At 40.7% G+C, this 17143-nt stretch overlaps 2 protein-coding genes and 1 long non-coding RNA gene across 4 annotated transcripts in view; 2 read left to right on the top strand and 1 right to left on the bottom strand.

Moving 5' to 3' along the window:
• Positions 1-309: 309 nt before the first annotated feature.
• On the top strand, positions 310-4270 carry LOC134160516 (uncharacterized). Its single transcript, XR_009963578.1, has 2 exons — positions 310-1307; positions 4078-4270. It is a non-coding gene; the product is annotated as an uncharacterized LOC134160516 (long non-coding RNA).
• Positions 2809-9722, bottom strand: APOH (apolipoprotein H). 2 transcript variants are annotated; one of them, XM_062612591.1, is made up of 8 exons: positions 9570-9722; positions 8245-8421; positions 7712-7808; positions 6292-6368; positions 5553-5741; positions 4798-4977; positions 4108-4305; positions 2809-3213 (listed from the first exon to the last, which is right to left on the bottom strand). In XM_062612591.1, the coding sequence occupies exons 1-8, from the start codon at positions 9631-9633 to the stop codon at positions 3143-3145; spliced, it is 1053 nt and encodes a 350-aa protein (XP_062468575.1). In that variant the 5' UTR covers positions 9634-9722; the 3' UTR covers positions 2809-3142. The 2 variants fall into 2 exon arrangements, with proteins under 2 accessions (XP_062468575.1, XP_062468576.1); XM_062612592.1 differs by lacking the exons at positions 6292-6368; positions 7712-7808.
• The window catches only part of PRKCA (protein kinase C alpha), a 164997-nt gene continuing 154239 nt past the window's right edge, over positions 6386-17143 (top strand). Inside the window, exon 1 of the mRNA XM_062612590.1 lies at positions 6386-7110. Within this exon, the coding sequence (XP_062468574.1) occupies positions 7082-7110 (29 nt within the window). The 5' untranslated portion in view covers positions 6386-7081. The remainder of the gene's footprint in view (positions 7111-17143) is intronic.

Below are 17143 nucleotides of genomic sequence, written 5' to 3' on the forward strand. Positions count from 1 at the left end.
TTACCCTGGTGCCGCTGTGAGGGGCTGAGTTTGGGCCCGGGAGCCGGTACGGAAACAGCCTCTTGTGTCCGAGAGAGGACACCGGGATGGAGGCGGTTGTTACAGGAGGGAAACAATCACAGCCCGTGCTCGTTCACTGCAGCCTGAAGCGATCGATACCCCTCGCACACGGCCAGCAGCGGCTGTGCCGGCCGGGCCCAGCGCACCGAATGGCGCGATCATCACCCAGCGCTTCCCCCAGATATACTTACGTGTAAATAACTATTTATTACACTCCGTTATGCACACACATTCAAACCCTGAGGAGGGAGCACCAAGGGAGAAAAGGGGCATGCCAGAAATGTAATGAAATTGATTTAGGTCCCTTGCACAGCGACAGACCCAGTGTTCAGCACTGCAGGAGAGCCTGGGCTGGGAAAGTGAGGGTGCAGAAGCAGCGGGAGAGAACTTTTGGGTTCCTTGAGATGTGTTTCTTTGGCTTAATTGCTACCGGCTGAGAATCAGCTCTGCGGTGGAAAAGAACATGAGGCAGAGCAGAATGGGGACCAGTATTCCAGGAGACATTTCCTGATGGAATAGATCCAGTTTCTGGCGCTGTTTACTAATACAGAACAGGGTGGCCAGAGAGGTCGAAGTCTACCTGCATTGATTTAACAATTGCATAGCTTCTATCTGAAAGAGAAAGAAAAACTAAAATGCAAGAAATAGCTGAGGTCTTGTCCCCAGCCAAGGCTGCGGCTGGGACATGCTGAGTTCTGACGTGCAGTGGCCCTCCTGAGGGAATCCCTGTAGACACACCACTATAGAACACATAGATGTCCCAACCAGAATACAGATCAAGTTCCCAATTTGAATTGTAAAAAGATGTTCGTATAAGCAAAGCACGTTCAGTACTTTTCTGTTTTCATCTCATTTTACCATGTTCTCTTATCTCTGTAACTGTCTCAGCAGGTTGCCACAAGTAATGCGAGCACAGCTTAAGGCATTCTTTCAAACATCTTTTTGGCAGATTTCACTCACTGGTACCAGCCTTTGGAACACCTCTACTTGCGAGACATTACTTTTTAGACTTTGGAAGAAAAGCTTTCATGTCTATAAAGTTTTGATTCACAAACACCTCCCTGCTTCAAAGACTTAGCAAGTCACAGATTCATTTTCCCTCCCTCTTCTTGCTGCAGGAGACTAAATAATAAATTCAGCATAAGAACACTGGTTCCTAAGGGTGATTCTTTCAAGTACTCAAATACTGCATATCCAGCTAGGAAGCAGAGCCAGCTGACGCCATCAGTTGTTATGCTGCTGTACAGGTAAGAAAAACTGAGGAAATTTGCTTGGAAAAATCTTAATGTTCCTGAGGGAACTGGTTTTGTATAAAATACAAATCATTTCAGGGGAAAAATGGCATTTCTGCAGTGTTTCATGCTAACTTCACTTACGGCAACTTCCCAGTGTTCTGCTGTGAAAGACAAGTTAATATTAAACTGTGTTGGGTATCTCAGCTCCGTCCCAAACATCCCGATCCCAGCGATGTACCCACACAACATTTAGACTAGATGTCCACACAGATAGGCTCCTGCCAGCTGGTTTAGGTATGTGTTAAAAGTAGTTATGAATATCTTGGCCTGTAAGTCAAACGGCATTCAAGGATCCCACTTAAACATGTTAGGAACCAAAACACAGCTTGCATGCTACCAACAAAACACTTTATTCAGCTGCTAGCATGAATTTGTCTATCTGTGCATTAGAGAATTAAGTTGCTGATGAGGACAAAGTATGAAATACTTAATAAAATCTCCCTCAATCTCTCCTTAAAATTAGGAAGCATAAGGCTTCTACTAAAAGACTACTATACTACTAAACTTTACTATACTAATAAAATATGCACATGCAGCCTTCAATAGTAAAATAATTCCAGTACGTTCAAAGTAGCTGTAGCATCTTACAAGTATTTTAATCGTAATGGTAAATTGTCCTTTTGGAAAGTTCAACAGTAGCTTGCTTACTGTATCACTGCTGCTGGGAGCCGCATACACAATTTATTATCACATACACAATTTATGGTAAGTGCACAATGAAGATTTCTCTATCACTTTCTAGTATGTAGAAATCATAATTATTTTTTTTTATGAATGGAATTACTTTTGTACAATGTAATACAATGGAAATACAATGGAAATACCATGGAAATGCAATGGAAATAGAGACATAAGCACAAAACTTGCCAGACTGGATCATACCAATGATCTACCGTAAATGAAATTAGAAGTGTAGCTTACTTCAAAGCTACTTAATGACCAGAAATCATTGCTATTGCTCAATGGTGTGCGATTATCTTTTTTTTTAAAGGAGTCAGTTGCCTTGTGTAATATTGAAATAGTGGTAAAAATTAACAGCTGTTTAAATCACTGGTTTCAGGTTAGAATCTCAAAAGCATAAACAGAGATTCAAGTTACGCTTTGGAGATTGAATTTAAAAACTCAAAACCATAAATAGTCTCATTTTTCACTTTTTTTTAACAAAATAGGGGGATTTTTTTAAGTGTAAAAGAAGCCTTTATCTGATGCTATTGACATTTAAACCACAGATGGATACATTTGGAAATCTGAGTCTTTCTACTTGGGTAAATTCTGGAAAATCCTTGGCTAATGACCCTCTGTCCATCTATAATTAAAGGTCCACTCCTTATCACAGGAGAGCAGTAATGGAATCGGAACCCAGCTAATAACTAATGATGGCCTTTCTGTATAAAGCAGCTAAGAGCTAAAGGATTTGATTGATGATTAGTTAATATTAAAAAAGGACACACTATTGGCTGAAAATTACTTTATTGTAAAGGGACTACTGTTGCGAAAGTCATTTACAGTTTATGTAAATGTTGGAAGTGTGGAAAGAGAAGCAGCACTGCAGGGGTTTTGAGGAAGGCAAAGAGAAGAGAATGAGAATTAATGGCTGAAATAATGTGGCAAAACTTGCGAGAGAGGCTGGTAGAGATGGTGGAAGGGAAAAGAGCTGAGCATGCATTGGCAAAGAGTCTGGAGTTCACTTGACAATTTACACTCACAGGACCTAAGTTTTCCTCTCTTATATATAATGTTTTGTCTCAGTAAGGCAGAAAATTCATACTGTATTGCTTCTCTGAGATTCATTCTTGATCTTCACATGGTTTCATGTCTGATGGGTCCTTCTTCACAAGAGTTGAAAAAAAGCCACGTTCTGTTGAAAACAAGAACTTGGGTTATATTCTTGAAATGTGATAGTTGAAAACAACAGGTCTCATGGACCCTCCTAGGTGGGCAATCAACCTTTGCATCTGAGTAAAACCACTAGAAGAAATATACTATTTCAGTTTCTATTTTAAGGAAGGCTAAGCTACATCCACCAGAAGCCATGGCAAATGTGAGGTGTTTTCATCAGACATAGGCTGTGCTTCTCCTTCACTTCTTTAAAAGGAAAATAAAACTTACAAGGGCTATTCTGTGCCAGGAATATTGATAAAAGAAATGCCAAGCATTTCCTCTTGTTAACAAACTTCACTATTTAGTCTGTTTATTTATTCTAAACACCTGCATGCCCCTGAATCAGTTCCTCCAGCAGCAATTCCTCACTACAGCTCTTAGCTGCTTCATAACACTCTTGGTCTAGAGTCAGACCAGTGTGTTACCAATCAGCATAATGTGGGAATTATGCACATAGTCATATGTCACCAGAATAGGAGTAAATATGGCAGGTTCTCAAGGCGGCAGCAGTGTTCAGGATCTTTACGCCTAGAGAACTTGTTGATCCAAGGCTTCATGAAAACCCATAATACTTTACATATTTTACTTTGGGCTAGACCTAAAATATAGGTCCTAAAATATAGACCTCCAAATATAACACCTTCTGAGAACAGAACAGGAATTAAAGCGGGGCTCTGATGTATCAAAAGAAGTCTTGCTGTGCATTCTCTCCTTCACTCAGGCCACTTCTTCCAAAATACCCAATAGCTCTAGTACAAGGCTGATGAATTAGCCAAATAGGGCTTGAGGATGAATTATGACATTGCCCCCCATGCTGAAGTGCTTGTTATTCCAGCAACAGAAGCTGTTCTGTGATCAGCCTAGCTCCTACCTTTGAAACAGGCAGGGAGAGTAAGGTTGCCATCCACGCATGGGACTGGTACGGTATAGGCACAGGATTTTTCTTTATTCTTGCAGAAGAAGGATACAGTTTCACCATGCTGAACACCATCCTTAAGGTCATTCTGAACTCTTTTCTTCTCACCATTGTATAATACTACAGCTTTCTTCACAGGTATTTTACATGGTCCTGTAAAACAATCCGGATATAAGCAGCGTGTAAGGATAATTGGAACTTTATTTTGAAAAGTGGGTAGGTTAGATCCCATCAGAAATCTGTACAAGTGATATTTGGGAATAGAAAATAATGTGTTTCACACATAGAAAGTACTTCTGCTGGTATGACAATTCTAAAGAAATTCAGATATTCAAGTATGTGGTCAAAAGTATCCAGAGAAAATCCAGCCTCAGTAAAATTCCTAATTATACTAAGTAGGAAAAGGAGAGGAAACACTCAGGTAAAATAAAGGTACATGGCTGGTTGTTGAAGTTAATTCAGATTCATCATGTCATACAACATTCAATGTTAGCAGTGGCCTTCAAATTACTATCTCAGTTTCCTTCCTCCGTGTCTTCTTGCACAAAGGAGTAGTAGCTCACTGTCAGTGTGGTGGTCATTTAGTGTTCTTTATATGTATGTAAGTTGTTTGATAGTGGTTTCTAACAGACAGTATATGTTTACCTTTACAGGTTGGCTTTGTGGACCAGTTTCCAGTATTTTCACACCGGGAATGCTTAGGTCCTTCCAGCACATAGCTGGGCTGGCAGCCGAAGCTGACACTTTCATTATAGTGGTATGTTCTACGAACAACAAACTCCAAGAATCCATTTTCTATTCCTGTTGGAGTGGGGCATGTGACAACTGGGGTACAAAAACAAAGCCTTATCAGTGTTGCGGTTCCAAAAGACACACTGTCTACTTCAAAAACTACATAAAACTGTCATGGTGGTTCATTTCAGCCTCTTGCACAGGAAAACACAGCCAGAGGAAGATGGTTTAAACCCCATCATAACTAAATATTACTTTTTTTAAATACACACCTATTGCAATCTGTGGTTATGACCAAAAACTATGTATATCCAAAAACTTCAGCTTCACTGAAAGCAGTGAAGTTCTTAGGACTAAGGGTGAGGTTTTCTGTTTCTTATGTAATTCCACTTCATAGAATAAAATATTCCCTGTGCTCTGTAGCCAGGCCCCTGTTCCCCTGTGGACTACATTTAGCAGGTTTTGTTTATATAACCTTTATACCTGCAGCAAATATTTTGTCAATCCCACATTGCGTGTAATCTCGCTAGCCATCACCTTGCACGCACGAGTCTGACTTCCAGAATAATTCTGTGTTTGCAATCACAATTGTAAAACTAAAATCACACAGTTTTATATATACCATTCTAGGGAATATCGTTAGGCGTTGATAAAAGTACATCACTTACCCTTGCACTCTGGAATGCTGCTCCAGTTCCCATTGGCCATGCAGGTGGCTGTCTCATTCCCAATAAGTGCAAGGGGAGGCACACATTCAAAAGTAATTGTGTCCAGGAAATGAGAAACGTTTCCAGGTTTTGAGCGACGGTAAGAAAGGACTGAAAATTCAGGCAGCGAGGGAGGTGCACAAGTCACCGCTGGAAAAGCACATAGGAATAAAAGTTCAAAGATAAATTATTACTAGAGTAACAGGAGCAACATACTTACAACCAAACTGACACACACTGCCCGTTGTGGAAGTGTAGCTATGAAAAAAAAAATCAGATTAAAAGTCTTAAAGGATGCAATTCATTATTTTTGCTGTATTTTTTCAGACAATAGTATGCAGTATATTGCTTTCTCAGTGAAGTCTTTATGCAGGACGGGTTATAGCAAAACCACTTGGAACAGTTGGAAAGTCGTGACAGTGTCCTCTTTTTATACACTGGGAGAATGAATTTGAGTGGATAAGCATCTTACATTTGGCTGTAAATAGCATCCCTGATCCTGCCTTTTGTACAGACCTTTAAACCCTATTTCTCTAAAACTAGAATCCACACATCTGAAACCAAACACACAGAGTTCTTGATTTTTCCTTTTTTGCATGGCCCTATGGGAGGCCTCTAAATAAGAGTATATGTAATTCTGAGCAACATAAAGGAATCTTTCTGTAATGATAGAGAAGTTCTTTAGTGTTTAAACACATACGTTGACACTGTGGAAGACTTCCACTCCACTTTCCATCTGCCATGCATTGGCTTATTCTTGTCCCGACAAGGTTGTAACTGAAAACAAGAAGAACTGATTATCAGGAAGCTTATGACCACAGAGAGGAATCAAGTTGTTCTTTACAAGAAACATTACCTTTTTTCATAAACAGACCTAAGAGTCAGTTGAAATCCTTCTCTAGTTCTAGCACTTACTGACCTCAAAGGGAATTTAGATTCAAAACTGTTAGTATTGAAGTATCCAGACAAAAGGCTTGATACTTTGCTGTTTGAACTATATATTCCATCTTGTATATTAATTTCTACAATGAATTAGTACTGTGGATATATGTAAGGAGTGAACATTGATCTGTGATTGCTATTGTATGGTTTTGTATGGTATTGTATGGTTTCTTGGGAGGAATTCCTAGCTAATTATGGCAGTTCAGATCAAGCTATTGCAAAGGTCTAAGCACTATTAAGAGCTAAAGTCACTGAGGTGCGTTATTTTAGTGCCAGATAGCCCCATTTAATTTCCATATGCACTCTGAATGCTTCTCTCCCATCCTCTGTACTTACGTTATTTGCACTCATTCTGAGTTTTAAATTGCATAGTGAATCTACCATTTCAATATCACACAGCTAAAAACCAGTGAATTACAATTAGCAAAACTGAATCAAGTCCCATTGCTATATTTGGTGTCATACTTGAATTTATTTATTCCTTACCTTGCTCATCTTTTGCAGGAGAAGGAGGCAGTTGAGGCTGTTGATACTGTTCAGTGCACTCTATGCTATGTCTCACCTATGGCCTTCACAGGTAAGCATTGTTTATTCATTCGTTACCCAAGTAAAATGCACTGCATGCTACTATCAAATATTTCCCTGTATTTAACAGAACTGTTTTTCTTTAAATGCATCCTCATTTCTAAAGCTAACAAGTAGCCTTGAGTACAAGTGCAATTGCTCCAGGGACTGAAGTAGGATTAACCTCATGTTTTCGTGTATTGAGCTCAGAAAGGCATAGAAATAAAATTCTCAGTCTCCAGAGCCTAACAGCATAACAATTTAGATGGAGATTATCTTCTCCCTGCTGTAGGATTTCATTTTACGATGTAAGAGGATTTCAAAAGCAAGGACAGCAGTCCAGAATAGATCTTTGCCTAAAAACTCTGCTATTTTAGTGTTTTCTATGTCTGTAAGACACTGCTTTGGAGTAGCAAAGCTTTAGGATGTTACAGCCAAGACCAAACAGAGGAGGATCACCAGATATGCTTCATTTTTTAATATGTGAAGTGGAGGTGGGGTTTTATGTGTGGTTCTCCAAGTTCCCTGGTTTGCAATACTGCAGCAGGTGACACTAGAATGTAATACTGTGATTTAGGTTATTTATTCAACAGCATGAGGAAGGGAACTCTTACCCTGGTTCACAGGAAAAATTTATAGAACTCTGATAGTGGAGGTCTACAAAATCAATTTTTCCATGCGGCAAGGGTCCAAGAGTGGGACATCTCTTTGCTGTTAATTAAAGATGAAAAAAAGGATAATATTATTTCACGAGGTGTGAGGATAATGAAAACAAGATGCTAATGAAGGGGTCCTGGTGTATTTCACATTTCTCCACTTCTGTGTACTATATTTCAGAAGTCGAGTTGTTCTACATGTCTGTCAAAATACAGCAGGTTCAAAGTGTTTGTGATTAAATAATTTTTAGCATTTGAGGAAAATAAATCCTGTGCAATGAAATGACAAAAATGAACAGTGAGGGATACAGTGAATGCAGGTGTTATCAACTGGTATATGTCATTAGAGTATAAGAACTGCTGGGCCGAGTCAGATCAAGGTTCAGGGTCCAACCTTCATCATCAGGGAGCAGAGTTATAAGGGACAGCATGGGACATGCATGGGAAGAGCCTTCCCCTGTTACTTGTAGGGTTGATTTGGTTTTACTTACGTAGGCACAGCAGCGTGTTGAGAGGCCACTTGCCAGTCGGGAGGCAGGTGTACTTCCTCTGGCCATTGTTGGGGACGAACCCAGGCCTACAGGTATATTCCACTTCCTCACCCACTTCATACACGCTTTTATCTACATCAATGGTGGCAAATAGCACTTGTGGTGGTCTGGAACAGACTGGAGGAAAGGAGACGCTTTACAAGAAATTGGGCAGAAAACTGGAGTTGGTTTTATTTCTCAACTGGAAGCACAGGTTTCTATGCTATGTTCCTGCACTGAGCTATACTGTCCTTCTGTAATCTATAGGTATATAACATTTTGACATGGCTCGTGGCTGCTGTAAGCATTTAGCCAGAAAGAAATATGTCCTCTTCTCCTCAGTAGCTCTATCAATGGCCCCAGTGAGATTTTGTGTCACTTTTTTTGTACTGAATTTTACTTTTGCTTCAAAATGGATTTCTGAAGGTATTCTGCAAAGTGAGTCAGTTATGGTAAATTATAATGGGTAAAAGAAGGTGAGAGGGACTTAGAACAAACTAATACATTTCATTTCTTATCTATCTTAGTTTGGTGGGGTCAGCCCAAAATGAGACTTTTTTTCTTAATTAAATTTCTTTTTCTCTGAATCCCCTGAGTTTTCTATTCTTGGGGCACTTGGTTACATTAGACAGTTCTGATTCCAAAACAGCTTTCACATGGTGACAGCATGAACAACGCATCACCCAGAGAGTGCGAACAAGAGGGGAGCCGCGAGGGAGGAATGGAGGGTGCAGACTGTGCTTCTGCAGAAGACATGGAGAGATGTTCCTGCTGAGATTGTGGGGAGAGAACAGAGGGACGCAAAGCTTGTGCTGTAGAAATGAATGGCAAAGAGAGGGAGAGAGAACATGAAACAGTGCCCAAAGCCTTTGGTGTGGGGGAAGAAGGAGAAAAGCAAGGCAGGATCTGTGCAAAGCCACCCCTGTAGTGAAGGGGAAAACGAGGTGAGCTGGGCATAGGAACAGGGCAAGGGTTAACTCCTGGCACACACAGTGCCCCTCGGCCTGCAGGCAGCCTGGTGTCCACAACTTGCCTCAATACTTCTTCATTTTCCTCCATTTTGTTCTTTTGTATACAGCATCTCACCTCACCATAGGAAGGGGTGGAGGAAGGAATGGAAGGGAGGGGAAAAAGAACCCCAGAGGTTACAGCTCTCAGAGAAAATTCCTATTCAAACCAGTTGACCAGAATTGTCTAAAGTTAGCTTTTAAATCCTGTTGCTTTCTCCAGCTTCCATCATTCACACTTGAGAATAGCATTGCCCTTAGAAAGTGGAAGACTCTTACCTTTCCCTGCAAGAGAACAGTGGCTCAGAGCCACGGCGCACACCACCAGTGCCAGGGAGTACATTGCTGCCGGCCCGCAAGTGTCCCAAATGACCCTCGGGACAGTGTTTCTTCCCTTAAAAATAAAGGCACCCACAAAGGGATGGTTACATATTAACTCTTTGTATTTATTCCCATCCTGGTAAACAGAAGATAAAAGGTTCTTTGTATTGCTTGTAATTAAGGATGAAACAACCATCACATGTTGCATTGGTACATAATGCAGGGATTCAAAAAGCCATCTCTGCTGAAAACCTCTCCTCTCCGGTTGTGTCTACAGAGCATCTCCTGTTGGGACTGCAGAGCATCTCCTGTTTTCAAAACCATCACGTTTTGAAAAAAAACAGTATTATCTTCCCAATATCTTTAGAGAATGAGGATATTTGGAATATGACATTGGATCAGATAGAACTGTCACCAAGAAACTCTTGTTTTATCATTTGAGCATGTATTTCTATGATTCCTGAGAGTTTTAACAAAATCTATTTAAGGCAAAATAATAATTGTTGGAGTGACACTTATATTGTCATATGCCTCATCATAACTGATGATACCAGCTTCATGCCAGTTTACATTACATTAGACCTGACCTGAAATTTCAGGCTTCAGGGCCCTGTTTGAACAGACTTACATCATCAATGAGCATGTTTCAATTAACAGATAGCTAAAAACAGCAGAGACAGTGCTCACAACACCAGCGCTGCAGGGAAAGTGAAGTAGGGATTCTGGACAGTGCTTATGTGTGACAAGGCAGTCAGACTTCAATCATATTTTTGGGTATTAGGTTTGGCGCTGCAGTTTGGGATCATCGAGTCAAAACTCCACAGGTACCAGCTGAGGTTCTGATCACTGCAGTTCTCCTAATTTAGCAGATTTTTAACTGCAGGAGCATCTGAAGTGCAACCAAAATAACATTTGTGTAATCATTGTTCCACAGTTTGGTGTTTCTAATCTCAGTATCCTCCTCCCCTGCTGACTCACAGCCTGTGAGGGGGAGTGAGGGACATTTGAAGCTCTAACGAGCAGCTAGGTTATGTCAAACTCTTACTGCTGTGATCTGAAATAGTTTGTTTATTTTTGTTTTAGAAAGTTTCTCTGTTTCCACTTAAAACACACTTCTTAGCAACATTATTAAGCGATCAGGAACACGCTAATCTTCTCTGAAAGTCAATGCTGCAATGTCCTGCTCAGACTGTTTACCAAATACAGAGTGCCAAAGGGCAGAGTTCCACTGCTAAATCAGCAGAAAAGAAGCCCTGATTTCATTTTCTGTGTCTACATCTGATTATTTTCCCATTTGTCCCAGCCTGCTTCTTCCTCTTCTCTTCCTCTGCAAAATTTCACAACTATCTTTTCCCTTCCCAACAGACTGCAGTTCTGTAATGAACTTTCTTGCCTCTGGTTTAAATCCATCCTCAGGTCCGCCTGCTACTTTGATTAGAGTCTTTTCGATGTTTAAAACAGCCCAGGAATAAATGGGCACAATTTTATCCATTTCAACATTGACCATACGAGCATTTCTCGCTGTGCTCAGCAGATGGCAGAACGTACTCTACCAAGTACCATACAGGTGTAAACGTGAACTGAAAAGTTTTCTATTGTACTTTAAGAAGAGGAGGGGAAAAAAGGGGTTAAATTACATACACATGAATTTTTCCATAGATTTTCTGTGTGATGACTTTACTGCTGTTAAAATTGGAAGCAAAACTGAGTAATTGTGTGTGGATTTGAGAGGAATGAATATTTAAGTATGCATTTCACATAACTGCATAATAACTGCCAATATTGTGATTCTTTCTGCAAATGTATTTCTCTGCAATGCAAACATGAAAGTGTATATTACAAATAGCTGTGTCTTTTCCATTAACCGGAGAAGACATAATTATTATTGTATGGAATCACCCTGGCAAAGCATGAGCAAACCAACCCAGTTCTTTCTGTATTTGGTGATAATATGCAATTATATATATCATCTAATTTTCCATCAAATCCAACCCACTCCTTTAGCACATGTGCTATTTAGTATTATAGCTCCTATAAAACCAAATCATGAAGCAAATTTCATTTCATTAGTGAACACATAAATACTATCACGAGAAATGGTAGCTACAAGCAGAGCACATAGTGTGAGAACACCCTGAGATGATGTCAGCTAGGGCGATACACAGAGTATCAGTATCACAGCAGTCTAGTTGTTACCTGGGTTTGTGCTAGCATCACCTGAAAGGAGAATATGCAGGAGGGGTGTGAACAAACTGGCTTTGCAGAAGTGGTCCTGCCCAGACAAAAATACAAAGGGCAGCATAGCAGAGATCAGGAGAGTGTGTTTGCAAAGACAGCAATTAAATGATGAAGACCAGCATCACTGGCCAATCAGCATGGTTTCACTAAGGAGTAAGAGAGAGGAAGAGGATAAGCCAGCAAAGGCCTTAGAAGTGAAGTGAAAGTGTCATAGGGAAGCGAAGGAGCAAAAGAGATGCTAAAAGAAAAGTTATGATGAAAACCAGTCTATTCGGCAGCAGCATTCATTGACACCGGGGTCAACTGGAGCTGCCATGGCAATAGGAAAAGACATTGAATAATCAGGACACAAAATAATAAGGTAGACAAAGACTTTCAGACAGGAATTGGTCTCTCCAGGAGATATGCAAAAAGTGTGCAAGAACAAGACAGCCTGAAGGTCAGTGCGAGGTAACAGTTCCTCAGCTAATGAGCCAGACCTTATGTCCTTCCTCTAATCTGTTTTTCTGCTCCTCCAGTTGATGCAGTAATTTTCCTGATAGCGTAGGGTAGGTCACACCTCCTATCCTGCCACAGGCTTCCTGCAGCCTCTCCTTCCAAAAACAAGTGTCAGGGCTGCATTACTCGCCATTCTCAAGATTTTGTGGCTGTTTTCCAACCAGAAAATGTACGACACAGGCAGTTTAAGGTGCAGGTGTTTCTCAAATCCACGGGAATGTATTAATTAGGGACACTGAGGGAGAATATTGAAGAGAGGCCTGAATGCATTTCTCCCTTATGTGCCAGCACTTGCTTTCTGAGGCACTCTTTCTGACATGAACGCTGGCCTTGGGACTGTACTTGGACCAACAATCATGTCTTTTTACTGCAAAGATAAGATATTCAGATTCCTTTTGTTCCTTTTGTTTCACGTGTCAGCTGCTGGGTTTTCATGTGTACACCCATTTCTCCTCGGGAGTATGAAGAGGTGATGGCCAGATGGCAAACGGACGTATCCATGTTCCTCTGTGGGAGCAGGTGTTAAGTCATGGGTCCAATCATTAGCCTTCATGTTGCCAAGATAGTTCTATTAATATTTGTTCAAAGTTTATTTATGCACTGCACAAACATTTTTATCACCTCTACTCAACACATCCAATATTGAAGTGAGTGCTCCATTGCACCAAAGAGATAACAAAAAGTAAGAAGGTAAACTGAGTCATTTTTAGCCTCCAATAAAAAGAATTGCTTTTGGTTCTGGACAAGTTGAGACCATTCTGACTTGTTTTATATCACCTGCATTTCATGTTTTAATGCATAGATGGTTTGCAGGTATATTATTATTAGCAAAATAATAATAGCCAGCCAGAAGCCGAGATCCATTTGCAGTGTATTATTTTCCAATGAAGGTTTCTATATCATGTGTTTGGAGATGTTGGAAGTAAGCACACAGTAACAAGACAGTGACCTGAAAGAACCTTATGTCTTGGTGACATAAGTAAAGATTATTTTCACTTAGGAACATATTTTAGGGGCAAACTGCAGTGCTTGTTGGCACTGATGTTTCAGGATGTCTTATCTGAAGTCAGTAAAATAATTCTCATTTTAGTCCTTGACTTTAAATCACTTTTAAGCACCCACCAGTTTACAGGAAGCGTAGTATGAAAATACCCAATCCTGCATTAATCTGAGATATCAGAGGGCTGGCATTAACAAATTCTCTGGGTGATAGCAGGCCTAGATTCTCTCACAGAGAGAGGCATGAAGGTGTTCTGGTTTTCACACACATTAAACTCACAGTGTACAAAACCAGAGAGCACTTGAAATCTCCTTCCCCCTCTCCGCCTTCTCATTTCCTGCACAGAAAATCCGGAGAATCTCTCTTGCAGTCCTACTGCGACCTAAATATTGTGAAACAGTCTGTTCCTCTGGTAAATTTATCAAAACCCCATCTAAAAAATCCTCTGTTACATTTCTTCATGGGGAATGTTAAATTATGAAGCCTTGGGGGAAAATTATTCTCTCTGAGAGTTTGAATCCACAGTGAACAGATCTGCGAGGGACAACTTTTGAGATGCCGACATAAAAGCAGAGTAAGGACACAGACCTTCTCACCCTTCTCTGCCTTGTCCCACCTTTTTGCCTTTTCCCTCAGCAGAGATGTAGAGATAAACAACTGCACTCAAGGAAGCAGCCAGCCAGCATAATGGCAAGGTCAGAAAAGACAGGGTGCTCTCCAAGCTCAAGCCAAACTGTTCTTTTTCTCATCAAGCTTGAAACAAACTTTTCAGGATTATCTTCATTATTATCCTTCTGCTTCCTGTTAAACCAAATGCCACATGCTGTGAAAGCAACATCTGGCCTTGGGGTTTTTAATTTCTGTGTATGTATATGTATTGCCTCAGGTTGTCATCTTGTTTACAAGCTGGGGAGAGTTCAGAGCTGGTCAGGAGCTGATGCAGGCTCTCCAAGGGAAGCGTGTGCTGCAGGAATGCACTTTACACTTTCAGCACAACAGAACTGTCATTGGCATTTTACCACTCTGTGATCCAGCCGAGCAATCCTTGCTAGCTGTCATCCTAGGATTGACAATAAAGGATTTCTCAGGGAGAATGAGAACACTCTTCACTTGCCTGTGCCTCCCTTGGCATGCACCCATGATGCTGTCAGAAAGCCCAGCTACCACCAGATTTATTCACTGCCTTCTTTGGTTTTCCCAAATGATGGATAAGAGGATTAACAAGCAGGAAAGCTTTTGGTATATTCATCCACGTTAAAAACTTCATTGAAAAGTGTATGTGTCTAAAATCAGCTTAGAATTGATGTATTTGGCTGTGTCAGAGGCATCCATTGGGATCATCTAACAAATCGACAGCGTCGATTTAGATAGGTCCTATGATCTCTATTAACCCGTGGATATCATCTGTTAAATTCTTTCTGGGCAGAAGTCCAGAGTGTTCCAGATGAATAAATTTACCTTCTTTGTGATTCAGCTCCTGTACAGTGTAATCAAACAGTAGATACTGATCTCCCTTACGGTCTAACCCAAAACCTTCCCAAGCCAGCGCAAGTATTGTCACTGGCTTCATTTGGGGCTTTTTTAAATGGGACTTTATCAATGTTTTTATGCATGATTTGAATCCATTTATATGCAGTTAACAAAAGCAGAGGATTAGGATTTTTTCCCCAATCTTTATTACTCAACACAAATGGTTGATTCTGACTTTTCCTCATGTCTTTTTAATCTGCTGTTCTTAGCAAGTGTACTCCAACAAGCGGAATTCCTCACTTCACTGTTGATTGACAAGCCTGAAAAAGCTAAAAATGTAGCCTTGGGACTAAAAATGTCACAAAATGTGGGATCCAGAAGGAAGGCCATTGACTTTTACAGGCTGATTTTTAGGAGTGGTCTTGAATATTTAAACAGAAGTGGATGAGTTTAGGGCTAACGCAATAGGGAAGATCGGTTTGTCTGGAGTGATTTTGCTAGAAAAATCACACTGCTGCTGAAGCTCCTCAGACACCTCTGCCGAGGTGGCCTGTGGCTGATGCTCGTGACATAGCATTATTCTGCATCTGGATCCTGTTAATAGACTCCTACTGTACCACAGAACATGGTACTTTTATAGTGGGGACCATTAGAGAGGAGGGAGATCTCGCTAAACTGATTTCCCTTTGTGACAGCCTCTAATCTCCAGCAATAAATCCAGGGTGAAGCCTTTCTAAGAGGAAGCAGATTTTGAAGGGGCCAGTATCAGTAACTAGAATCAGGTTTTCAGAAGGGCTCAAATTCTATTTAGACAACTAAATGAAGGCCATGGTTTTTAGAGAGCTCACTTTATTAAAATACATTTTTGGTATATTGGCTTCTTTGGAAAATGCAGCTCGCTCTTTCAGTTTCCAGAAAGCCTCTCAGCTGCTCTGACCATCCCCACATGTGTGTGTACCTCTGAAAGTTCTGACTCTAGCATTGTAATCTGCATCAGGATTCAGCCAGGCTTTTGTTGGAGCTTTGCATTTATTTTGTAATTTTATGTGAAAATAACAAAAATAGCTATCACCGGTCGCTGTACTCATGGCACATGGAGATTTTTCACTGCACAGGGAGACACAAAGATGCTGCCAGCATTTTGGCAACAGAATGAAATAGGGTTGCAATCATTCAAGCATTGCCAGAACTGATATCAGTGACATTCTTGTAAATCCAAGTTTTGAAAAGAGAAGCCCAGATGTTTTGGAAAGAACAGATCCCAAGTACTCTACAAAGTGCAAAATATTTACGATACAAGTTGAAAATGTGCAGAAAGCAAGCTGCCTCGCTCTTGTCTCACAGACGTGACACAGTCAAGGAATCCCAGACTGGTTTCAGTTGGAAGGGACTTTAAAGCTCATCCAGTTCCAACCTCTGCCACGGGCAGGGACCCCTTCCACTAGAGCAGCTTGCTCCAAGCCCCTGTGTCCAACCTGGCCTTGAACACTGCCAGGGATGGGGCAGCCACAGCTTCTCTGGGCACCCTGTGCCAGTGCCTTAGCACCCTCACAGGGAAGAGGCATATATCTTCCTTGTATCTAATCTAAATCTCTCCTCTTTCAGTATCGGACACAATACCTCTGGAGCAAATTCCATTGGCACTTGCACATGCCAAATGTTGCCCCAGGTTTTTTTCCCCAGCAGCATTGCAGGGTAAATGTCTCAGTGTTAAAATTATGTTTTCTGGAACAAAAGTATTTTAAGCATCTGTAGCATTTTCTTCACATACAAACAGCAGTTTGGGCTATTAAGGTCATCATGCCTTGTGAAACGGAATGGGAACATGAGACTTCTTAGTGCAACCTAAGGAGATGTTCCCTTGTTATGATATGTATTAGTCTGCTAATCTTTCCAGTCTTTAATCCACAATACTGGATTAAAGGACCAAAAATAGTCAGTACTGTCATTAAAGGACAGATTCTTGGGATTTTTGGAAAATGAAAATTCCAGTGGGGAGTTGAATGACTTAAATGCTAAGAAACAGAATCCTTCCTCGTGTTACATCTCTGTGGCAGAGAGGTTTTCCAGGCTTCATCTTTCAGTTAACTGCCACTTTGGGGTTTTGAAATGGTGTCTGTGAAATTAGTGTCAGCTTGGTTTTGTGCGTCAGTGTTTTCTCTTCTCAGTTCTAAAGCAAACAAACATTTTAAAGCTGTGTTTGTCCAGCCAAACTCTTGTCATTTCAGTTATTAGTGTTTCCATAAGTGTAAACACTTGTGTAGAGCACAGACGGACGTGGTGTAATTGGAAATCAGACCATTGAAAATGGTGCTCTGCTTTCTCT

This window comes from Pezoporus occidentalis, unplaced genomic scaffold (assembly GCF_034315485.1).
Source record: "Pezoporus occidentalis ecotype Australia unplaced genomic scaffold, CSIRO_AGI_Poc_V1 ctg160, whole genome shotgun sequence".
NCBI lineage: Eukaryota > Metazoa > Chordata > Aves > Psittaciformes > Psittacidae > Pezoporus > Pezoporus occidentalis.

What these genes read in the sequence shown, in the direction of transcription:
- APOH (XM_062612591.1), bottom strand. Translation starts at nt 9,633, where the DNA reads ATGTACTCCCTGGCACTGGTGGTGTGCGCCGTGGCTCTGAGCCACTGT. An exon ending in AATTTTTCCTGTGAACCAGG is followed by an intron (nt 6,369 to 7,711) that starts GTAAGAGTTCCC and finishes TCTTGTTTTCAG; the next exon opens with TTACAACCTTGTCGGGACAA. An exon ending in CAGCATTCCAGAGTGCAAGG is followed by an intron (nt 4,978 to 5,552) that starts GTAAGTGATGTA and finishes TTTGTACCCCAG; the next exon opens with TTGTCACATGCCCCACTCCA.